This window comes from Triticum aestivum, chromosome 4B, assembly GCF_018294505.1.
Source record: "Triticum aestivum cultivar Chinese Spring chromosome 4B, IWGSC CS RefSeq v2.1, whole genome shotgun sequence".
Lineage (NCBI taxonomy): Eukaryota > Viridiplantae > Streptophyta > Magnoliopsida > Poales > Poaceae > Triticum > Triticum aestivum.
The window spans coordinates 633675617-633701463 of NC_057804.1; the positions used below are offsets into that span (position 1 = coordinate 633675617).

Below are 25847 nucleotides of genomic sequence, written 5' to 3' on the forward strand. Positions count from 1 at the left end.
CACATCATCAGAGGAATTGCCAGGTGTTCCACCTGACAGAGATGTCGAGTTCGTAATAGATCTCATTCCAGGAACTGTCCCAATTTCTAGAAGACCCTATAAAATGGCACCACTAGAACTAGCCGAGCTTAAGAAACAACTCGATGAGTCCTTGAAAAAGGGTTTCATCCGTCCTAGTTCGTCTCCATGGGCTTGTCCCGTTCTCTTCGTCAAGAAGAAGGACGGTACGGATCAGATGGTTGTAAATTATCGACCAATCAACCTGGTCACAATCAAGAACAAGTATCCGCTCCCCAGGATCAACGATCTTTATGATCAGCTCGCTGGATCCTCAGTCTTCTCCAAAATGGATTTGAGGTTGGGCTACCATCAAATCAAAATCAGGAACGGGGACATTCCTAAAACGGCCTTTGTTACTTGTTATGGCCAATACGAGTACACCGTCATGTCCTTCGGTTTAACCAATGCTCCCGCCACTTTCTCTCGGTTAATGAACTCAATCTTCATGGAGTATTTGGATAAGTTTGTCGTGGTTTACCTCGATGATATACTCATCTACTCCAAGAACGAGGAAGAACATGCTGAGCATCTAAGGCTAGTGTTGATGAAACTTCGAGAGCATCGCCTTTATGCCAAGTTCTCTAAATGCGAATTTTGGTTGCCAGAAGTGACCTATCTAGGACATGTAATTTCTGGTAAGGGTATTGCTGTCAATCCCGAGCGAGTTCAAGCCATCCTTAATTGGACTCCACCTAAATCGGTCAAGCAAGTTCGGAGTTTCCTTGGCTTAGCGAGCTATTGTCGCCGCTTTGTCAAGAACTTCTCCAAGGTTGCTAAACCTCTAACTGAACTCCTCAAGAAAGATAAAAAGTTCAAGTGGACTCCACAATGTGAGCACAGCTTTCAGGAACTAAAAAGACGCCTGACATCTTCTCCCGTACTGGTACCACCAGATTTCTCTAAGGACTTTGTTATCTATTGCGACGCCTCGCGACAAGGACTAGGTTGCATTCTTATGCAAGATCGTCACATAATTGCTTATGCTTCACGGCAATTGCACCCACATGAGGAGAATTATCCTACTCATGATCTAGAGCTTGCAGCTGTAGTCCATGCACTCAAAACCTGGCAACATTACCTCCTCGGTAATTGTTGCAAAATCTTCACTGATCACCAAAGTATGAAGTACATATTCACCCAACCGGATTTGAATCTCAGGCAAACACGTTGGGTCGAGTTGATCACAGATTTTGACTTAGGAATAACTTACACCCCAGGAAAAGCCAATGTCATGGCTGATGCATTGAGTCGTAAATCTTATTGTAACAATCTGAGGTTACAACAAAGTCAACCGCTTCTCCATGAGGAATTTCGGAAGCTTAATCCTCACATCGTTCCTCAAGGATTTCTTTCCACCTTGGTGGCGAAACCTACTCTTACGGATCAAATTATCGCTGCCCAAAAGCGAGATAAAGGAATATCTAGGATCAAGGAGAACATTGCTAGCGGAGGTGCTAGATGTTTCTCCACAAATGATCATGGTGTTGTGTACTTTGAGAACCGTTTAGTGGTTCCCAAGAACCAGCATCTACGGCAGTTGATCCTTAAGGAGGCTCATGAATCTCCTCTCACCATTCATCCCGGTAGTACCAAGATGTATCAGGACCTACGCCAGAGGTTCTGGTGGACTAGGATGAAGAGAGACATTGCTCAGTTTGTTGCTAGTTGCGACGCCTGTCGTCGTGTAAAAGCAGAGCATCAACGGCCTGCTGGCACCCTTCAACCCTTAGCTATTCCTGAATGGAAATGGGATAAAATTGGTATGGATTTCATCATCGGTTTTCCCAGGACCAAGAGAGGGAATAACGCTATCTTCGTCGTTGTCGATCGTCTTTCCAAAGTGGCCCATTTCTTGCCTGTTCGCGAGAGTATAACCGCTAGTCAGCTAGCAGACTTGTATATCTCCCGAATAGTGTCCCTCCATGGTGTTCCACTGGAAATTAACTCGGATCGAGGAAGTCTCTTCACCTATCGATTTTGGGAAAGTTTCCGAAATGCTATGGGAACCCGCCTTTCCTTTAGCACTGCTTTTCACCCTCAATCAAGTGGTCAAGTAGAACGTGTCAACCAGATTCTAGAAGACATGCTTCGAGCTTCTGTTATCTCATTCAGAATGGATTGGGAGAAATGCCTTCCATTTGCTGAATTTGCTTATAACAACAGCTATCAATCTAGCTTGGGTAAATCCCCTTTTGAAGTTCTCTATGGACGAAGGTGTCGAACACCCCTTAACTGGTCAGAAACCGGGGAAAGACAATTCTTTGGCCCGGATATGATCCAGGAAGCAGAAGAGCAAGTTCGCATTGTTCGTGAAAAGTTGAAAACAACCCAATCTCGTCAAAAGAGTCAATATGACCGAAAACACAAGGCTATGACTTTTGAGGTTGACGAGAAGGCTTACCTTTGGGTTACTCCTCTGAAGGGAACCCATCGTTTTGGTATCAAAGGCAAATTGGCTCCTCGCTACATTGGACCCTTTCGCATTCTTGCTAAACGAGGAGAAGTTGCCTACCAATTGGAACTACCTCCGCATCTCTCCAGAGTCCATGATGTCTTCCACGTTTCTCAACTCAGGCGTTGCTTCTCGGATCCTATCCGTGGAGTGGACCACGAAACGTTTGATCTTCAGGATAACCTCACGTATCGAGAGTACCCCGTTCGTATCCTCGATCAAGCCGAGCGTACCATTCGACGTCATAATATCAAGTTTCTCAAGGTTCAATGGTCGCACCATTCTGAGAAGGAAGCAACCTGGGAAAGGGAGGATCGTCTTCGACTTGAGTACCCCGCTTTCTTTCCGGAGGAACCTAAATCTCGGGACGAGATTCTTTTGAGTGGGGGTGAGTTGTCACACCCTAGCTAGTTCATGCATTAGAGTGTTGCATCATGTCTATTTTTCTCAACAGAAACTTGAAATGGGGATGACAGAACCCCCAGCCCCCTCTGAAACCAACTAGGATTTACTAAAAATATTTTCAATGAACCTGAAATGCCCTTCTAAAATGTCCATCATTTTTGCCTTGGTTCAGAACCTGTGCTAAAAGTGATGCACAATTTTCTAGGTCATCTTAAGGTCTTTGAATTAAATCATAAGTATTTGAGTTTGGGCATTTAAATTATATAAATTATTTTAAATGCTCAAATAATCCCAAACTAAAATATTCCATGCTGGATATATTCCAGTTAATGGCCATGAGCAGTTTGGTGAATTTTGGAGTTGTTTAGGTATTTTTAGTAAGTCCAAAAAGTTACAGAATAAATAAAAAAGATAAATAAAGAGAGAGAGAGAGAGAGAGAGAGAGAGAGAGAGAGAGGGAACTAACCTGGCAGCCAACTAGCCAGCCCACCTAGCCGGCCCAGCCCAGCAGCCGCTCCAGCGAGTTGCTTGCCTTCGCCAGGCAGGCAGGCATGTGCTCGACGGCGGCACCAGCGCGCGCCATACAGCTGCCCGTCGCCCTGCTTCCTCCCCTTGCCTCTCTGCTGGCCTGGACGACCTCCACGTCGCGCCCCGAACCCCGTGGACACATCCATTCTCCCCCTGCCTCTCTCCCTCGCTCTCCCGCACCATGGCCGACGCCACCGTAGCCGCACCGTCACCGTAGTCGCGCTCTCCGTCGTCCTTGCGCCATGCCATCTTGTCCAGGAGCTCCGCCGCCCTCCTCTTCGTCGAGCTAGCCGAGCCCCGAGCGCTCGCTTGCCCCGAGGCCTCTGCATCGACCTCGCCCGACTCTGCCATCGCCGGAGGTCCCCTTCGCCGTCGCTGCCGCACCAGCTCATCCCCGACCGCGCCGTCTGCTCCCTCGAGACCGCCGTGAGCCCAGCTACCTCTCCCCCTTTCCTTTCTCGCTCTCGAGCCCCGTAGCGACTGCACATAGCTCACCCGCATGCGCCACCGTGGAGCTCGTCGCCGACGTGACTCCGGCCACCCACTGGCCACACCACCATGTCCAACGCACTCACCGCACTCGTAGGAACCCGTAGCACCTCACCACGAGCATCGCCGTGCTCCGTAGCCTCGGGTTCATCATCACCCGAACTCCGGCGACCGCCAAGGTCGTTGATGGCGCCGTTTCCGGCCACCCCAAGCTCAACCACCACCACCAAGAGCTGCGGCTTGCTCCCAGCTACACGTAGATGCCCTCTGCGGCTCTTTTGGTCGCCGGAATGCACAAAACCACTCTCGCCGCCGCGTTCGACCTCGCTGGCGGCTAAACGCCGGTGAGTTGACCCCCCCTGACCCCTCGTTTGACCACGGGTGGGCCCAGTTTGACCCCCCTGGGTCAATGACAGGTGGGGCCCAGCCCTGTTAACTAATCAGGATTAGTTTTAATTAATATTTAGTTAAACTAATTACACTGACACACGGGACCCACTAGTCAGGGTTGACCTGGACTGTTCTGTTGACCGCTGACGTCATCCTGACGTAATGCTGACGCAGTAATTTATTTACTGGAATTATTTTTATACAGGAAATTCCAGTAAATACCACAAACTTCAAAAAATCATAGAAATTAATTTGTAACTCCAAATGCAAAGTTTTATATATGAAAAATGATCAAAAAAATCCAATCTATCCATCTGTACTGGTTTCATGCATGTTTAAACAATTTAACCTGCTGTTTAGTACAGAACAAGATAAAGCACTTATAAGGGCCATTTATGAGTTTGAAACTTGAATCTTTGATTCAAAATGGTTCAAACCCGTCTGGTCTTAGTTGCATTAGCCCAATACATTCATTTTGCCATGTTTCATGCATGCATCATTTTGTTGCATATTGTTTGGTGATGTTTGTGTATCGGTGCTCTATGCGGCAGGTTCTGCCCCGAGGAGTACCACGATTACCCTAACGAAGAACAATACCAGTGCACCAACCCATCAGGCAAGCAACCAACCATTTGATCATATCGATACAATCCCATGTTCTCGCTTCTGCTCTCTTTTACTGCATTAAGACAACGCGTTTCAAACTGCTGTGTGCTACGGTAGTTGAACCCATTTCCTCTGCATGACCTGTCATTGCCACAGTAACTAGATGAAACCCACTAGCATGTGTAGGAGTTGATTGAGCCATATGTATGTGTTGTTCCTACCTTGCTATGCCTGCTATGCTTAGAGTCGTGTCAGGTCTGGTTCATCTGGGTGATGGGCTAGAGTGAAATGATCATGTCGGTAATGAGAGTGATGTGTTGAACACGATTTGGTAAAGGTATCGATGAGAGGCCATGTAGGAGTACATGGTGGGTTGTTTCATTGAAGCCGGCCTTAAGCACTGAGATCTGTATGTGTGATTTAAGATTCAGCTACTACCATGCATTGGGCCCTAAAATATGACCCCGCTCGACTTCTTCTTCACCCTAATCCTCTGTCTAGGAGTTGCAAGTAGTTTCTGGTGTTTGTAGCTTATTGGAGGCCGTGAACAGCGCTGACCGCAGGGTGGGCTGTGATGCGGTAGGTACGTGGCACGGTGTACCGGATACCCGTTAGGTATCTCGGGAACCCTGTATACATCATTCGGGGCCGTATGTGGAAACCTCGGCCGGACTTCCTGCGGATGGAACCTGGATAGGCGATAAACCTGGACTAGAGACTTAGGTGTTTAGTTAGGTCGTGGTCTACACCCACGTCGACTTTCGCTTGAAGTCTGCCGAGCACATGTCGTGTGTAGACGCTAAGTGGTGGAAGCATGTATGAAGAAGTACACCCCTGCAGGGTTAATATTATTTATTCGAATAGCCGCGTCCGCGGTAAAGGACTACTTGGTTGCCTATACAGTTCATAGACAAGTAAATGGATACTACTAAAAATCTCAAGATAAGCGTGAGTGCCGAGGATGGCTCTTCCGTAGGATGACGGAGGTGGATCCTCGGTGGTGTATTGAAGTGGTGAGTAGTGGACTCGAGTGCGCAAAACCATTTCAAGTTGGTGTCTCGTAGGATAGCTTAGCCAAGAGTCAAAGCTGGCTTGCTACAATAACCCCACCAACCCTTGTTGATAATGTGCATGTATGTAGGATCTGATGTAAGTCTTGCTGAGTACCTTTGTACTCATGTTGCTTTAATTTACATTTTTCAGAAGACGCCGCAACCCCTTCTGATGGGTTCTTCGTAGACGTTGACATCGATGAGTAGACTGAGGCCCAGGTGGTGATCCTTAGCTTGTGAAGGACCATGTAGTATAGCCAGGCTTCCCCAAGCCTCTTTTATTTTACTAGTTGTCTGTACTCAGACAAGTTACTTCCGCTGTTGGCTTGTATGTCTGTATGACTTGAATGCTGGGTCATGGATGCCTGTCCCTGTAAGTTTGTGCCACTTTGGGTTTACGACTAGCCATGTCAGCCCGGGCTCCTTACCATATGGATGCTAGCGACACTATCATATACGTGTGCCAAAAGGCGCAAACGGTCCCGGGCAAAGGTAAGGCGACACCCGTGGGAATACCGTGCGTGAGGCCGCAAAGTGATATGAGGTGTTACATGCTAGATCGATGTGGCATTGAGTCGGGGTCCTGACACCGACTCTGGCGATGGAGGGGCGACGATGGAGTTTCATATAGGGCCTTAGCACGACAACTTCCCGATTGTCTACTATAAAAAGTTGTGCCCGACTCCGGCGATGGAGGGGCGACTCCGACTGTTTTCTCGTACATCGTAAATGGCAATGTGTTTAAACTTTGGAGTTTCATATCCTAGTGGAACATCACACTCTTAACATCCCTTATTTTGCTGGGATTTTGTTAAAACTTTGGAACATTATTTCCATGTGGTTTTCACTGTTCTCATCGAAACTGGGGTTTCATGTGATATCATGTCTCTGTCCTGCTTCCCCTTCTTTTCTACTCCCCCCTAAATCAAATATAAGAACGTTTAGATAACTGAAATAGTGATCTCAACGCTCTTATATTTCTTTACGTAGGGGGTACCATATTTCGCACCTTGAATTCATTATGTTGTATCAACCATGTGTGCACGGTACTTGATGCATTATACTAGCTGAAATTCAACTGAAAATGTTATATTCATATCTTGGAAATTGACAACTAATTTTGTTGACTTTCCAAGTGTATATTTGTGGCCTTCACTATAAATTGAAAATGACCATGAACAGATGCACATTTTCATCAATTTGAGCAATGTACTAAAAATATTAGGCAGTACTCCACCCGGAATTGCTTTAGAGCATGATTAATAATATATCCAACAGTCGGCTATAAGAAGTTGCCATGTCATATACAGCCAACCTCCTATCCGACATGTACAATAGTAATTTTTAAATATATACAACCTTGATCCCATAATATAAGAGCGTTTTTTACACTAATGCAATGTCAAAAACGCTATTTATTTATTTAAGGACAGTTGAACCGAGCACTATTCCAGCCCTCTCACGTCCTCAACATCCTGACCGTTTGTTTTCGTGTGCTGACCCTTGCTGGCCGTTTGATCTTCTTGAATGTGACCCTTTTTCGCCAGATGGGCTATCTGTCCGAGGGGCAGCTATTCCGGTAGCCTTTTTGGAGCCATGTGGTTAATCGGGCTGGTATTGGGTTGCTTGGCCCGTTTTCAGTGCTCAACCCTGGTCCCGTTCCTCTCGCTCTCAGCCCTGCATGAAACCGGCGATGCTGGCGGCGGAGGTGGCGACTTGCCCGATGCCATGGCGCGTGCGACGGCTAGGTTAGAGGAGGCCACCTCACCGGCCGTGCTCGGATCCACCATGTCAACCCACGAGCACCAAGCGTAGCTACAGAAAAACGCATCGCGCCCTCCTCTCTGCAGACGCACCATGCTAGGGTTTCCTCCCCGCCCTCTCCCCCAGCCGACGCTGCTCTTCCCGCAGCCGTTGCTACCCTTCCCTGAGACGACGTAAGGCGGAGGACGATGACCCGTGGCTCCTCTCCCCTTTCTCTGGCGACACGCGCCTGCAACTCCCCGTCTCATGCGACCCGCAGCTGCGATGAACCACGTCTGAGAAAGACAACCTGCGGCTCCGACCACCCGCGGCTGCAACTCCCCAGGATTTCCTCCGCCCGTGCAGCAGGCTGGTCCTCCACTCTGCGGCTCGGCCCATCGTCCAGGGAGGTTCTGCATATTACTTATAACGCTTGCTAGCTTCTCCTTTGGATCTGATGGGCTGATGGCCAACTGACCGACCAGTGTTTCTTCATCTCTGCAACAGGGGTCAGATTAAGACCGGGACTCCCTGCCGCTCAGAGCGTCTTGCCAAGTAAAACAAGGCAAGTACGGAAGTACCAATCCTTTAATTCTTGTAGTTGATGAAGCAATATCCAGATAGTACTTTACTAAAAAAATTGAAAATATATATGCAGATATTTTGCTCGTCAAACCCTTCTTGCAAATGATTAAATAAATATTTCATATCATGGTTCATTATTCTATTTATAGTGAAATTTGTCCATTCAAGCATCTTGTTCGTGTATTTATCTTTGACTGTATTTATCTCTGCAAAATCATGCTACTTTTTACCATGGAACAACTTCTTTGTTGTTTCTAATTTCTCACCACTATGAGGCACGCTTGGGTTAGAGATAACTTTACATAGTGACATTGGTTGGTTATGTGAGTTGCCAGGTTTCAGCCGAAAATAATTAGTTATTTCATTTTTGTACTGGAAAGGGTTTCATCATTCCTTTACTTTGAAGATAATGTGAAGAAATGCGCATCTTCTGTTCACTTTATGCATATAGAGGTTCTTCGTAAGATAGAAGATGACGTTCTTCATATAATCAGGCTTTCCTGATCAGCCAAGAAATCCTGAAAAAATGCGCATGTACTGTTCAATGCATACAAGGCTCTTTGTAAGATAGAGGATGATGTTCTTCATATGTCGCCTTCATGCTTTCTAAAAAGCATAAGCATTTATAGCTGACATCTCTGTATATAGGCCTGGTTTATTATTGTGGTCTCTGCATCGTACCTATGTGCAGCTCTTTTTTAGCTAATCCTTGTTTTGCAGGCCTCAATGTGGTTCAATTCAATAAAAAACAATGTGCCCTATAGCATTTTTTCAATGTAAGGGAACAACATCCGAGAGGGTCAGCGCTTAACCGATAGGTGTCTCTACGAGTCTGCAGATTATGTTACCCTTCGATATGATCCTCCATGGAGCGAAATTTATCTTCATGGGTCACACAAAAAAAGGTTTGATCGGTGCTAATGGGGTTGCTGCTATGAGTAGTCTCTTCAGAGTTAAGTCTATGGATTTTGAGACAGATTTTCTGGGGAAATGCTGCCTTCTGAAGAAGGTGCTCACAGATCGATTCTTTATTTCAGAAAATATCATCTTACTATGATCATGCTTTTAGACGTTCTGCTTTAGCAGCGATGCAGTTTATCCCTTTTTGCAAGAAAGGTTATTTCCTTGCTCGTGTCTTTATGTGGCTGGGCTCTCTCCAGCAACAGGAAACACACATTTCGGCAGGGAATCACACAACTTTCAGCAGTGATGTCCAATAGGCTATCGTGAAACCCAGCAAAATTGGATAGGGATGCCAAGCTGCTGATTTTCTGTCAGGTAAAACAATGTTCATGCAAATGTATGTTCAGCTCTATTTTTTTGTTACAATGTTGAATTCTCTTTTAATTTGGTGTTCTTCTTACGGACATTCTTTCCTGAGGACTGTCTCAGCTTGGGATAAACATCTATTATGTGGCTGGGCTCTCTCCAGCAACAGGAAACACACATTTCGGCAGGGAATCACACAGCTTTCAGCAGTGATGTCCAATAGTCTATCGTGAAACCCAGCAAAATTGGATAGGGATGCCAAGCTACTGATTTTCTGTCAGGTAAAACAATGTTCATGCAAATGTATGTTCAGCTCTATTTATTTGTTACAATGTTGAATTCTCTTTTAATTTGGTGTTCTCCTTACGGACATTCTTTCCTAAGGACCGTCTCAGCTTGGGATAAACATCTATTATGTTCTCTGAGGAATAAGTAATAGCCTTGTGGTGCTTCTAATGTGTTATTCCTTTGTTGTTATTATGGTAGTACGAACCCAGTTTGTTGTTTGGTTTATCTAAATATAAGAGAACATGGTTTCCATACATACGTTTCAAATTACCGAACATGTTAGGTTAATTATGGGCTATAATATATAGGTTGTGAGAACCCGGAATTAACTTCCAGACCCTCCTGTGTATATTTGTCAACCCCAGGATCATTGTTGACAACACAGCAAAATGATATCATTGCACAATGCGTAAAAGGTATTACAAGTTTAAATATATCTTGCCACAAGGCATACATAGAGAAATGTCTCATGATATTTATTACAACCAGAAAGCAGCGAAAAGTACAATGCGTAGCGACTCCATCTCAGCCACAGGCAGTCGATGTAGTCCACGTGACCTCACTCCTACGGATCGCCATAGTTGTCATAGTCATCACTTCGTCTTCATGGAACTCTGTTGTTCAACAAAAGTATTGCCATGAGTACATTACATACTCAACATGCCTCCCACGGGGAAGGACCTAATATCTACATGTGGCTTCAAAGGAAGGCTGTATGGCTCATTTGCATAAAGCTAATTTTGTTTGACAAATAAAGTAGTTGAATAATAGTGGTTTTAGATGAAAACATGTTTTATGTCCAGAATAATATCTTTCTTCAAGTGAGGATCCTCGATCAACTCACATCCTTCATAGGTTTCAAGAATAGGGGCAAAGAGGGAATAAGCAAGACAGGTCCCGTACGTCAAGAAAGATTCATGTGTTGCTCATGACCGTGGACACGGCTATTCGAATAGTTTTACACTCTGCAGAGGTTGTACACTTTACCCACACGACACAATCTCGACTTGTTGCCACCAGTGGCCGCTGGCGTAGTACACCATTTGGTATACCGGCAGGGAGATTGTGACGAGGTCTTTCATTAGACCAAACTTACTGTGCCAAGCCCACTAGGTTTCAACACGGAAGTAACCGCAGTTCACAGTCCGGGCCCCCCTTTTGTGCCGAGGATACTCCTCGCAAGGCAGCTATCCCATCTGCGGTACGGCGATGACGACAATAAGAGTGAACTAACTAATTAACCAAGCCAGTGCCCATATAGCATGTGGTTGTACTGTTATCACAATCTTCAAATCCAAGACTTATTAGGCCTCATGCGGCACGGACGACTGATTGCCCCCTTCAACACGTGAAGGGCGGCCAATCGCTCCTTCAATCCTTGATTCAGCTGTCGCCCGCACCAGTATTCAGATGGTAAGTTTCACCCAGAGTAGAAGAGAGTAGAGGATATCAACAAGGGCCAACCGGCCTAGCTCAGCGATACGTGTCAACTGTCAATGACTCAGAGGTCATTCAACAAAGCACCTATAGGATAAGCATGGCTAAGCATTTCTACTCTACCGGAATACTATAATTCTACTCAGGTGTCAAATGAATAGGCGACAAGCGGATCAAGGTAATGTGTCAATCGACACGCTAGCTACGAGAATTAAAAATAGCATGCATATAGTAACCATAAAAACTCAATGCAATTTTGTAAACCATAGGATAAGTATGATCAAGAAGGAGGCATGCCTTCGTTGTTGAGTCCTTCTTCGGTAACCTGATTTGTCCTTGTCCAACATCATCGTCACTCCCTACTCGTCGTAACGATAGCAAAGGCAAACACAATAAATACCGGAGCAAAAGTAAATCCAAATAACATCCAAAACAAATTAAGAGTTGATGGATGAAAAGATATTGATCAAGATGGAGATTCCGAAGATGAGGAGCATGATAGGAATGTAAGAGATATGATTCAATGAAGGAACATGGTTTAGGTCGAAACGTCTAAGGAAGGCTTGTCAACAAGACTAACATTTATATATGAACTATGTTATGAACCATTAGTAGTTCCCACTACGCATCTTCACTAAATTGGAAACTACCATATCACAAACACAATGACATCAACACACATGGAATAGAACCAAGGTATGCATTTAATTACACAACCACAACATCGCATGATCAAGGTGAAAGTTAACCGCAAATAAACATTTAGATAGGCTAAATATTTATAATGGTTAAAAGCAACCAAACATGCCAACTATATGGTAATTCAAAAAGGAAGCATTCCCTAAGATGACCAAACCAACATTATAAACCGTACTAGTCAAGCAATCAAACATCCTTCAATGACATGAATTGACTTGATATAGGTCTAGACCTAGATCATTATTAAAAGAAAATAGGATCAAGTACATTATATCAAACTAATTCATTTGTCAAACAATTAAAAAGAAACTATACAACACATGGAACAAATGGATACATAACTATATAGACATGATATGGTTAAGATTAATAATCAACCACAAGTAAATATTTGAATGAATCCAAATATTTGTAATGGTTAACAATAAGCAAAGACTAAACACTAATCATAACAACTATTAGCAAGCATTTCTACAATGAAAGACAAACTAATGCGATCACAAACTAATTGGACAATTAAATAATCATACACATCCTATAAGGCATGTGAGTAGAATCATGAAGATGTCTTATCTAATACCACAAGCATTGAACATATGAGTGATCATGAGAAGATACTGAACTAGGAAATGATCTTAATAATAAAGAACAACTAATAGGAATAACCATTAGCAATAATATTATTACCACATGCTTACAATAACAAAGTATGATGCACACACTGAGTGTGTGATCAAAGCACAACTCTACTCACATGACCTATGAATCGTCCTAAGTATATGAGTCATAGCAACAAGTATTAAAACACTCATAAGACTAAGATGTAATAAAGTTAAACATCTATAAGGAAGAACTAAACTAAGCAACTATAACACACACAACATCATAAGACATGAAATATTACTTGCATGAAAGATGTCTAGGAATACAATAACACATCAAAATATAATGAAACCCAGGCATATAACAATGTAACAACTAGATATACCACTAAGCATGCAAGATCAACACATAAGTTACACACTATGCTACCAATACAATACACTCATAGTAACAACATAACCCAGTTGATATCAACTAACCAAACATCAAGCATGTCATTGGCACACAACAATATCATGCTAGTTGGTACTTATAAACGCAAAGGATAAATCATACTAAGTAAGTAAACATCTAGGCCATGGCATCAATCACATCAAGCGATGTGCTATACTAGCATGAATAATGGAAACACCATGCATTTCCTATCCAGTACAACTTACACTTGCACAAACATAGGACATTCAACTAGGCATGATCTATAACATGAGTTGGTACACACACACACACACCATACAATATAGTTATCCACACAACATCATAATATGGCATTGATCAGGCAAGAAGGGATCCTACTTAAATGAATATACGAGATCATAAACTACTAGATGTATCTACTAACTAGTAAAGGTTAACCCTATGCGTGACCATACAAATGTATTAGCAATCTAATAACACATGGGAGGACATAATGAAAGCATGATTCACCTTGAGCAAGTGCTAACATGTCATGACGACGAATTAAGCATGCATAGATATTGATTTAGGTAAACAAAACACCATATAATTACCCAAACAATAATAAGCTAAAGATATATGCTAGGAGCATAGATTGGACAACAAAAACACAAACAAATATGTTATATAAACGAACTAGCCATGTAATCTTAAATAACAAACATCTACAAAACAATAGAAACAAAGGCAACAATATATTATGCGACAAGGAACTACAATGGATATGTTCCAAACAACATAGCATTTCATTTGTCCTCTAGCATAAAGAAACTATGCAACAACATGTACTAAAAATATATAAATATCTATCGTAAACATGGAAATGATTTCAAACAAATAAAACAAACATCCGACATGTATGGAAATTAATATTTAAACCGTATCTAGGATATCACCATGCTAAACAAATTTAAAATAGCCAAGGCATGAAGTATTTCATGACTAGATAGATAAGTAAATCAACACCTAGAGCAATTCAAAGAATTATAAGCACAATGAACACTCACCGCAATTATGTACACGTTCTCACCGTAAAATAATAAACAATATCAATCATTACTAAAAATAATAATAATAAGATTACACTAACAATGCTCCAAACCAAATCAAAATAATAACGCCCGCCAAGCATGTATGAACAAAGATAATACGGTACACCGAATCAATTCCTACACATGATAATAATTCAAAAATATTAGTACGCATGCATAAAAGAGAAATACATGCTACCACAAATTATCGAGCCGAAACAACGTTCAACTATTTTATCAATTTAATAAGAGTAAACAAAATTTAGAAAATTATATGTTACTCCTAACAATATAACAATATGAAATAACTAGGAGCGACTCCTAGGCATATCATGAGCATACGATAAATAACATATTTAACAAACAAAACCAATATCACCAATCAATAAACAATAAAATCTACAACACATCCAGTTAACCAAACAAGTAATCTAACATCTCCATGGGGTTACAAAGATCCTAGGGAATATTTCATCTATGGGAAAAGAAGTCATATGATGAACGAAAACTAAAGAAAAATGGTCGGATGGCCTCCGGTTCATGGACATGGCGAAATTGGCGCGGCCAACTACCATCATAGGAAGTAAAGAGATGTCTGTAGCGTATTACGGATATGATATAGCACGTGTATAAAAGGAATTAGGCAGAGGCTCACCGAACATGACGAATCAAGATGATGAACTCGACGAACAGTGTACACGCACATGTGAAATTCTTTGCGTGTGGTCGACCGAATGCGTTCCTTCTTTCCTGAATGGATTCATCGCATCGAGGGAAACGTTCTGGCGCAAGGGAACAGACGGAGATGGTTGAAGTCGACGGGACCAAGCACCGGCTTTCATGGAGCAGCAGCACTTCGTGGATGTATTTTTGGAAGCACAGAGAAGGGAGAGGACAAGAGTTTCTGCGGGGTGGAAGAGGAGATCGTGGAGCGCACAATAAGGAGGGGCTGCAGTTTTGAAAACTGATGGGATTTATGGGAATTAAGGAGGAGTGCAGGAGGCAACAATCACGCACGCATGAGTGCTGGCTGTTTCTCTTCATGTACCCTGTGAGCGTACAGAAAAGGAGGAGAAAGAGCGTCGGCTCGCTGGAGAGATGGGCCAAGTGGATCGAAGGCCAGGTTGAGGAGGGAAAAGGAAGAGAGGAAAAAAAAACCATAGATGGGCTAGGCCCTTGCTACTTAGACAGGAAAAAACAACAGTGGCTCAACTCAGGGAAGAGAAGAGAGATGTACATATACATGTATTGGTGGATTTGTCTAATAAACAATGTACGTGTGAAAGAAGTATGAGTAAGATATGTGAACAATTCATATGGTAGAACGTATCTAATGGTCCGATGGAATTTGGCCCGAGATTGAGAAAAGGAAAAGAAATGGATTTCCGTTTTAGGAAATCTAGAGAAGGAAAAGAAGCTCAAGCAATCAAACGAATTTCAGTAACCCAAAGAAAATTCAAGGCGCATATTTAAATATGCCAAAGAAGAGAAAATAAAACCCGACTAAAAGAAAAGAACTAAACTCAAATTTTAATTTAGGTTCACGTTAGTTCAAATTAAATCCTTCAAATTATAAAAGTCCAATTTAAGCTTTGCTAACAAATAAAACAAATGAAATTTTCTTGCCCCGATTTTTGGAAAACTTTTTCTTAAACATTCCGAGAATCGGGATGTTACATAGGTAAAATGTGTATCCTTTGTGACAAAGATTTCTGTGAATTCTGCCATCTTTTGTCCAGACTACTCTGTCATGCTAACAAAATGCTGGAAGGGTAATGCTTCGTATGATCAGCAGGCATGCCCACCTGAATTGTGGGCCATGTTTCCTTGCAATAAAGGACTTTCTGATACACTTGAAAAGTAGCTTATAAAATTGAAACCAGAGTTTGCTAATTGATTTATGAAGGACTTTGTGCATTTAGAATTTGACATTGATAGACAATGGACGATCACTCTACTTTGTTGCTTCATCTTGCGGTACAATAATGACATGCCAAATTATTAGCATTATGATTTGGAATAAATAATTTTAGGCGCCATTTATTTCTTCTTACATTAGTATTTGGAATATGACATTCCCTTGATTCTTAAAGTATTTAGATGAATAGTTTTTCAAATTGCATGGTCCTTCCATTTCTAGAATTATCTTTTCCTTGCATTATATTTTAGTATAAATAGCTCTTACATTTTATTTTATTTTGCTAAATGGATCCTCCTACTATATATGATTGCCTTATTCAGAACATCTACAGCAGTTTGTCATGAGCATATGGCATCATTGCATCTTATTTAGTTGTGTACAAATTTATCACGATATTTCCCTTCAGGGTGCATATTTTATTTAGTCCAGTTTAGTCGTTACATATGTTCATCTTGTTCATCAGATTTGGTGACAGACTGATGCTGCTACGACCATAAGTGCCGGTGATTTTTGTACATTGATTCTATAACTTCTTCCTACGTAAGAATAATGTGCGCTCATCTTTGCATAGTTTTTATATAGTTATAAGTTTGTAATGTACATGACCAAGTGGGGCCACATGACTCACCAAATAGTATTTGTTGTCTTGGACTGTTATTTATACAAAATTTTCATTTGTATTGATCTGAACAGAAAGGTCACAGTTGCATTTTGGTTTTGTATATGTTGTCACGGAAGGTTGAAGGAGCTCATCCATCCAGTGAGAGCATTGCAGCTTTCCACATGTTGTTGTTTAATCCATCTGCTTTAGTTGCATCAGTTACTCCATCCTTTAATTGTATTGCGAATGTCACTTACACATATGTAACTAAGAGAAAATAGGACTTTGCAAGGATGTCACACTACTATTATTTCGATGTGTTTTGTTGAGAAGCTTTATCATGATTACTATAGTGATCAGTTTCATGGAATGCCATTTGTTTACACTTTCCTTGCACGGTCACCTCTTGGCACATTTATTGTCATGAAATGCCTATGTTGTAGATTTATGATCCAATTTATGAGTTGTCGTAAAAAACTAAGAGGACCAATATGACCCAGAAAATATAAAAGATGACAGCTATATAAAATAATAAATATTGGTGTAGGTTTAGAAGTTTTCACTGGAAATAGGAATTCAGATCCTCCATATCTATCTATTTGTAAAGTTACTATCACTTTATTAGAATAATAGATGGGCGCAACAACGCGCGCCAATCATGATCTAGTATATTATTAAATAGAGAGAGTACTAGTTTATCAATAGTTGGTCCACCTTACATCCTCACAAAACATATCGGGTCTCGTGTTGTAGCTGACTACCAACCAAGAGCCCGCTTCTCTTCTCTCTCCTCCAACTAAGTAAAAATATATTATGATATTCCTTGTAACCTGCTTACATCATGGAGGCAGCTACACGTCTGCCAGGTGATATTTAGAAAACATCCGCCGCCTTAGTAGCCGTAGGTTCGTGAGCAAGCCAACCGTCTGATCTTCTTTCATTGAGCGTGCATCAACCTTTGCAACAAAGCTTGTGTTGCGCTCCTGTGGAACGTTTTTTTCTTCTGAAACAAGGCCTGTGTTTCAAAAACAAGATTTCTGTTATAGAAAAAAAACCTTTGCTCTTGCTCCGTTGCAACAAACGTAGTGTTGTGCGCTCGTTCCCTTGGCAACAAGAGGCTTGTTGCACAAACAAAAAAAAATCCCCCTCACACCAATATCATCAAATGTCTGCCGAGCATTTTAACTTTTTCAGTATAGATTATGTTGTAGAATTTTCTGCAACAAAGAGCATGTTGCAGAAATGTCTGTAGATTTTTTTTGCAACAGAGTTTGTTATATAATATTTTCCGTAACAAAGATCGTGTTGCGAAAACATCTATAGAATTTTATTTACAATAGAGTTTGTTATAGAAATATTTTCTGCAACAAAGATCATAGGTGATGCTGCGGAAATATTTGCAACACAGATACTATTGTAAAAATATTTGTAACAGAAGTTGTGTTGCGGAAATTATTTGTAACGTATGTCATGTTGCAGAAATATTTTTGGGCTTCGCTTTGTTGCAAAACTAGACCCGTCGTAAATAATTGCAACACCACATGTGTTTCTGAAATATAGCCTCTGTTTCGAAAGCGTGTTCGATAAAGGACGACATGCAAGCTTTCATTTGGACGCGAGAGAATTCCTTATTTGGCCCTTTCTTAAATTTTAATTCCCTATTTGGCCCAAAATAAATTTTTCTTTCCTATTTGACACCTAAAATAATTTTCATTCCTTATACGATACTTTTGTCCATTTTAGGAACTAATCTGGTTAAGTGTGACGTGAAAAGACCATTTTACCCCTAGTGCCCTAGTGCATTGTGTAAAATCTTGGATGTAGTTAGAAAGCAATCAATTCACCCGTGTTTTACGGATGTTCAACAATCAACAGATGCTGCGCATGCATATATATGCTCTAATATTTTGTTTCTTATGTAAACTGATATGTGCGTGTAAAAGCCATACAATACATTCATAGAACTTGTACTAGTTGTAGCCTATAATACAGCTGAGTACTTTCCGGCGAGATGTAGTACGAGCTAAACACGGCTGATTACTTTCCGGCCGTCGGGAGACTCGCGTACTAGTACGTACAGCTGGATCGATTTGCACCAGATGCACTTGGACCGTTGCACGTACTAAGTACAAATCGCACACTCGGCTGTAGCCTTGTTTTTCTATTTGGATTTGGATGTTCTACAAATTAACCAGGCCGAAAGGGAAGTAGGAAATTGGTTCCAGACCGAGTGTGAGCTTGTTGGCTTTGACTGGGGCCGCACGCACATCCTGCTGCTTTTTAAGATCCAGCCAGCCAGCCAGCGAATTAAACGGAATGTTTGTTTCATGATTTTTCTCCGATCGGGGCCCCTTTGCACAGCTCACACACCCTCCTCGACGGGCCTGGCCACAGAAGCGTGTCGCTCTCATTAATCTCTTCATTGTCTTTTTCTCACGGTATACAAGTTATCATATCTATATACTAGCAGTATATAACTGCCCCCTAGTTATATAGGGGATGGCTGTGTTTGGAACGTGTAACCAAATTCAGGACGAACGCACATACCAGATTACCTAAGACAAAATATTGGAGCATATGCAGCATCCTTTGAAAATCCCTAAAACATGGGCGAATTGATTGCTCTTTTACTTCATCCTGGACAGTTAAAAATGCATTAGGGGCAAAATGGTCTTTTCACCACACAGTTAACACTACTAGTGTCTAAAATGAACGAAAGTGTCATATAAGGAACAAAAATTAATTTAGATGTCAGATAAGGAAGAAAATTTATTTTGGGCCAAATAGGGAAGCAAATTTTAAGAAAGGGCCAAATAAGGAATTCTCTCTTTGGACGCCTGTCATGCAGCGGAGGTGGCGGACGCGGCCACTACGATCCGCCGGATGACGGTAAGCTTTTCCCTTAGAGCATCCACAATGTTGCCTTTTGCTGCCTCCAAACGCGCCTCTAAGGCCTTAGGGCATCCACAATGTTTAGAGGCTGGCTTGCCTCTAAGCTGGGCCCCATGTCCTGTAGTAAAACTTGGCTCAAAAGTGCGTAGTGTGTAGCACATATTCTCAGCCTCTAAGGTGTCCCCACATAGAGTAAAATATTTGATTCTTCAACCGATTGTGTCTCATCTCTTTGCATGGCCATCACTCTTTCTATCCATGACATGTGGGATTAGCTGATTATTTTAGTCCAAAGCAAGAACTAGAGGCAGCCTTCAAGCTTGGCGTCGATGCCAAGGATTTTGGCTTAGAGGCGCATGCCCACAATGTATAGCGCCTGCCTCTAAAGGCTTAGAGGCTGCCTTAGAGGCAACAAAACACAACATTGTGGATGCTCTTAGAGGCCGTCGCCATACACTGCAGCCACTCGCCTCCAAGCCAAAATCGCTAGCGTCGCCTCCAAGCGTAGAGGCAGCCTCCAAGCATTTTCCTTCTACTAAAATATTCCCAGGGCCCTACTTGTCATGTGGGAAGTTGAGGTTCAAGCACATAATTGATGGAAAGAGACACAAAACCAACAAATTGTTTATAGTTTTATGGGGTCCACATTAGAGGCTACTCAGTACGCTATACACTGCGAGCTTTTCGATTAAGCTTAGAGGCAACACCGTGGGCCCCAGTTTAGAGGCAGCACTGCCTCTTACCACTGTGGATGCCCTTACATCATCCACTTGCTCTTAGGAACTTTATTATACTATCCATAATAATATTATAAATGAAACACCAATCAGGAGTAACATCTGAAATGAAAGCCAACCCGGCATTGATGATGCTCTGCTCGAGTACCAGTACATCTATGAGTGACCCTCCGAGCTTTCGCTAGTCTCCATTCTCCAACTCCACATCTCCATTGGCGCGCTCGAGCTCCATCACGTACGTGCGTGCAGTGTGCAACGGTGCAAGGGAGCTGGCGAAAATGGCGCCCGTCTCCTTCCTCGAACTCTCGCTCTCCTTGCTCTGCTTCATCGTCTTCTACTACTTCCACGCCAGGTCCAAGCGGAAGAACCCGGTGATCCCGCTGGAGTGGCCGCTGGTGGGCATGCTCCCGGCGCTCCTCGCCAACCTCCCGCGCCTCCACGACTGGGTCACCACTGTGGTCACCGCCAGCCCGCTCAACTTCCGCTTCGTCGGCCCGCCGCGTTCGGGCATGGAGCTCTTCGTCACCTCCGATCCGGCCAACGTCCGCCACGTCTTCACCTCCAACTTCGCCAACTACCCCAAGGGCCCCGAGTTCGCCGAGATCATGGACATCCTCGGCGGCGGCATCTTCAACGCCGACGGCGACTCCTGGCGCCGCCAGCGCGCCAAGGCGCAGCTGCTCATGTCCGGCCCAAGGTTCCGGGCCTTCGTGACACGGTGCAGCCGCCGCAAGGTCGAGCGCGACCTGCTCCCGCTGCTCGCCCACGTCGCCGGGGGCGGCACCGGCGTGTGCGACCTGCAGGACGTGTTCCTCAGGCTCACGTTCGACACGACGACCACGCTGGTGTTCGGCGTCGACCCGGGCTGCCTGGCCATCGACTTCCCTGAGGTGCCGTTCGCGCGCGCCATGGACGATGCCATGGACGTGCTCCTCGTCCGCAACGTGCTTCCTCCGTCGTGGTGGAAGCTGGTGCGGTGGCTCGGGGTCGGGTACGAGCGGAAGATGGCCGTCGCGTGGCGCGACATCGACAGGTTCATCGGCGACACGATCGCCAAGCGGCGGGAGGCGGTGAAGGCCAGAGGCGGCATCGACGGCTCGGCCGACCTGCTCTCCTCCTACATCGACGACGACGAAGCGAGCACGGTCGTCGACGCCTTCCTCCGCGACACGACCATGAACCTCATGCTGGCCGGCCGCGACACGACCGGCTCGGGGCTCTCCTGGTTCTTCTACCTCCTGACAAGGAACCCAGAGGTGGTGTCCAAGATCCTCGCAGAGCTGGACACCGTGAAATCCAGCACCACCACCGCGGACGGCATGGTGACCTACGACCCGGACGAGCTGGGGCAGCTGGTGTACCTGCACGCGGCGCTTTGCGAGTCGCTCCGGCTATACCCGCCGGTGCCGATGGAGCACAAGGGCGTGGTGGCCGCGGAGGCGCTGCCGAGCGGGCAGGAGGTGCGGCCGGGGGACAAGGTGATGGTGTCGCTGTACGCGATGGGGAGGATGGAGGCGGTGTGGGGCAAGGACTGCCGGGAGTTCCGGCCGGAGCGGTGGATCGGGGAGGACGGCAAGCCGAGGTACGTGCCGTCGTACAAGTTCGTGTCCTTCAACTCCGGGCCGCGGACGTGCCTCGGGAAGGACATGGCGATGGTGCAGCTCAAGGCGGTGGCGGCCGCCGTGGTGAGGAACTTCGAGGTGGAGGCGGTGGCCGGGCAGGTCGTGGAGCCCAAGATCTCCATCATCCTCCACATGAAGAACGGCTTCAAGGCCAGGATCAAGAGGAGGCACGCAGGTGCTTGATCAATAGGTGAATTCGGAGTAATTTGCGAAAGAAAGATGCATGGAGTTAGCGAATTTGTAGCGGCGCTTGATTGATCGCTGAGAAGTGACGGCGCATGTAGCTAGAAGGAAAAATCTAGTGTCGAGCTGTTGAACGTATCGCTTGGGCAGTAGCAAGTCGTACTCACTCTGTTGTCGATCTCAAAACGATCTAGTGTCAACTAGTACTCACTCCGTATGAAATTAAGGCCGTGTTTGGTTCATAAGTCCTAGGATTTTTTTTAGTCCCAACTTATAAGTCACAAGTCCCTAAAAAGTCCCTACCTGTTTGGTTCCTAGGACTTATAAGTCCCTATAAGACCATATTACAACTATAAGTCTCTATAAGTCCCTCCTTAAGAGTCTTATTTCATAAGTCCCAAATGCCCACTTTAAGTCCCTATAAGTCCCTCCTGTTTGGTTTAGATGAGACTTATAGGGACTTTTTTAAGTCCCTAAACCAATAAGTCCCTGAAAACAAACAACATCTAAGTGTCTCAACTTTCCCTAAAAAAAGTCTCTCAACTTTGTATGAATTTGTATTAAGGTTGAGTCTATCAAAACCAGACCAAACACGGGCAAGTTCAAATAAGTTCAAACAACATTCAGGCCCTGAACCTATCCAAACTGCAGTCTTGGTTCAGTTCGACCATAAGATGCCATGGTCAGTCACTAGCTAAGTTTTGAGTAGGAATTACACTGTCTCAAGTTCCGCCTCCAACGCATCATGACAGGAGAAAAGCTGCCTGCACGCCGGTATCACCAAACCAACAAAGGATCCGTCTGTGTTTAGTTTAATCCAGCCGGCCGGCGGGAAGGGAAGGGCAACCCAGCCGCTGCACCAGCTGCGTGCTAGGCCCTCTCACATGCACGTTCAGCGAATCTTCATAAGCTATCGCACCCTCGCTCTTCACAATATCTTTATCGGGGTAGGTGTGCATGCGTGAGTTCATGGAGATGAGCAATCACATGAATTAAAGCGATGCAAAACATTGTGTTTCGATTAAAACGAAACCCATCACAAACTACAAAATCGGGTTTATTTACAATGAACACGCCAAAACTTACGGGTTTTGCGTGCAGATTATTTTCCGAGGGCAGGGGATGCACGTGCACACTCCTAATTCTTGCAGCAATCTCCTCAAAAGCAAGGCCTTAATTTTTTTTAGGTTAGATGGGAACTAACCCTACATGACTGACAAATCCCCAAATCCTACGGACATTAAAAGCGCAAAAATATAAATCTAGTGTTCCTAACATCAAAGAGTGAATTTCAGTACTCCTTACTTTAACATTTTTACACAAATTACCCCATTTGGCAATTTTTCATATGAATGAGTATATAGCCAGAGTTTTACCAGTTTCTACCCCCATTTAGCAAAGGTTTGTCAGTTTTTACCCCATTTAGTGATCTATCATATAGATCTCGACCGTCAGATACACATGACATGCCACGCTGTAATTTTTCGTCCAAGCATTTTCTCCCTGGGCCCCAACAGGTCGAATGTTAAAAACCTTTAGGCTAAATCATTAAGAGTCATGCAAGTACAAAGTAATGGCAAGATCTCCAACATTTAAGTATTTGTAAGTTGATTGTGAAATAATCGCCAGTGAGAGACGCATAATTTCTATACTTTTTTTTGAACCATGAATGAGAACTGCATGTGATCATTATAAAGAAAGAGAAGACAATATATATAGTCTTATACAACACACGCCAAAAAAGACCAAAACATACAAGGTCGCAACCATGGCCATTACGCCAAGCTACTCTAAGAAGGATTCAGATTTCAGAACACCTAACACCAAACCTAAACCATTCAAAAGAACTACCCTTGACTAGGTTGACCAACGACCTCCATCCAGAAAAGAAGCGACCGTCCTCCTAGATCTAATTCTTTTCGGGGTGACCTCAACAATATCCGGCACAATAGAGGAAAGAAGAGTGCCATCCAGCCACATATGCTACGAAAGAATTATGCTCTCGCCGTTATCTAAATTCACCTTAGCAGCGGCGTTAAATTTCTGCAAGTCATCACCACCGGTAGTCGCCCAAAATTCCTCCATGGTTTGTCAGCTTCAACATGAGTGACCAAAGCCCGTTGCAGTTTCATGGCCGAGTTTATGCCAACCAAACTAGTAATACCATGGCCACCAACCTCTCTGGGATTCCAAATAGTCTCCCGCTTGACCGAAAAATGCCCTATGACTGTTTCATCAAAAACCCTCGAAAGGTGTCAAGGGAAAGAAGATGAAGAATGGTGATGGAGGTGAGAGCCGACTAAATAAGCACCAAATGGACGCTCTGGGTCAGCATAGCAGACCGTCAAAGAAGCCAACCTTGCCCTAAGAATGCCCAGGAGCCTCTGGAACTCTTCTTTACCTGCCTTATGCAGTTTAATGGTAAACCAAGATAGGGTATTGACATATGTTCAAGTTTGAAGTCTACGAGGTTGCAACATATGATAGCCAAAAAATCATCACATTTGATGAGAGAGATGGATCTCTTCAGAAGATTACAATTAGCCCAAAGGCACCTATGAAAATCTTTAGCAAAGAGAGTACCACCTGTACATTAGCCGGTGAAGCTCGAATGCAAACAATAGCATCATTGGCGAAAAATCAAAAGCCTTTGTGGCCCATTGTCAAGAGGTTGATTGCATCCATGGCAAGGTAAAAAGCATTGGCGAAAGAGCATCTCCTCGGCGAACACCACGACCCCAAATCAGAAGCCCGGAGGACCATTTAGGAGAAATTTTTGAGAAATTCGGTACTTTCTTGGATTGTTCTGGATGGAGTATACATACAATTTAGAAATTTTATCCTGGAAGTGGCATCGCCTTAGGATAGTCAGCCTGCGAAGCGAGAAACATGGCGTCCGAGAGAAAATCCAATGGATGGAGACGACTGGCGCATGAAATCCGACAGCTCACGATGCTAACAGCGTGAGAAGAAATCATCACATTTGATGGGAGTGATGGAGCTTTTGAGAAGATTACAACTCAGTTCCAAGGCACCTCTAAAAATCTCCATCAAAGAGACGACCACCTATACATCAGCCGGTGAAGTGTGAAGGAAAACAATAACATCGTCCATGTAAATCGATAGCCTTTGTGACATAGTGTCACAAGGGAAGGTAGCTAGAAGTTCCAAGTCATCAACTTTGGTCATCATCAGGTTAATTGGATCCATGCCAAGATAAAAGGCATAAGCGAAAGAGCATCTCCTTGGCGAACACCACGACCATGCCAAATCGGAGGATCAAGAGCACCACTTAGGAGATTTTTTTTTAGAGTTTCTGTACTATCTTGAATTGTTCCAGACGGAGTCTACAACCATCTTCATTTCTGGTCGCCTCCCTGGCGGCTTGGGGGAAGAAACCCTAGCCACCGCAGCGTCTAACCTTTCTCCTATTCCTTCTCAGGCCACCTCCGAAGGGCGCCCCCGGTGAAGCTCGGGCCGCCCCAAGGAACGTGGTGGTGCGGCACTTTTCTCGGCAGGTGTTGAGTGGACTCGTGCCATGGAAGGTGGAATTTCAGGGAGTGGCTTCTGCGGCTGGGAACGTCGAGCGGGTGCGGCCGACCACAGTGAGGTGCTGCACCTGTGTGCGATGCACTAATGCTAGGCACCGCTGGTGGTGCCTGGGCGGGACTTCGCGGCTTGCCACGCCGAGCGGGAGCGGCGGCCATGGCGAGCCGCCTCCCCTGCTCACGATACACCAAGCTGGGTTGCGTGTGTGGCTGGGCGCGGACCAACATGCGCGATGGCTACACTTGGAGACGA

General features: G+C 44.1%; 1 protein-coding gene across 1 annotated transcript; it reads left to right on the plus strand.

The window, feature by feature from the left end:
* Positions 1 to 20299: 20299 nt before the first annotated feature.
* Positions 20300 to 22399, plus strand: LOC123093734 (alkane hydroxylase MAH1). Its single transcript, XM_044515765.1, has one exon. The coding sequence runs from the start codon at positions 20520 to 20522 to the stop codon at positions 22044 to 22046; it is 1527 nt and encodes a 508-aa protein (XP_044371700.1). The 5' UTR covers positions 20300 to 20519; the 3' UTR covers positions 22047 to 22399.
* The last annotated feature ends 3448 nt before the right edge of the window (positions 22400 to 25847 follow it).

Coding starts and splice junctions, on each gene's coding strand:
- LOC123093734 (XM_044515765.1), top strand. CDS start 20,520: ATGGCGCCCGTCTCCTTCCTCGAACTCTCGCTCTCCTTGCTCTGCTTC.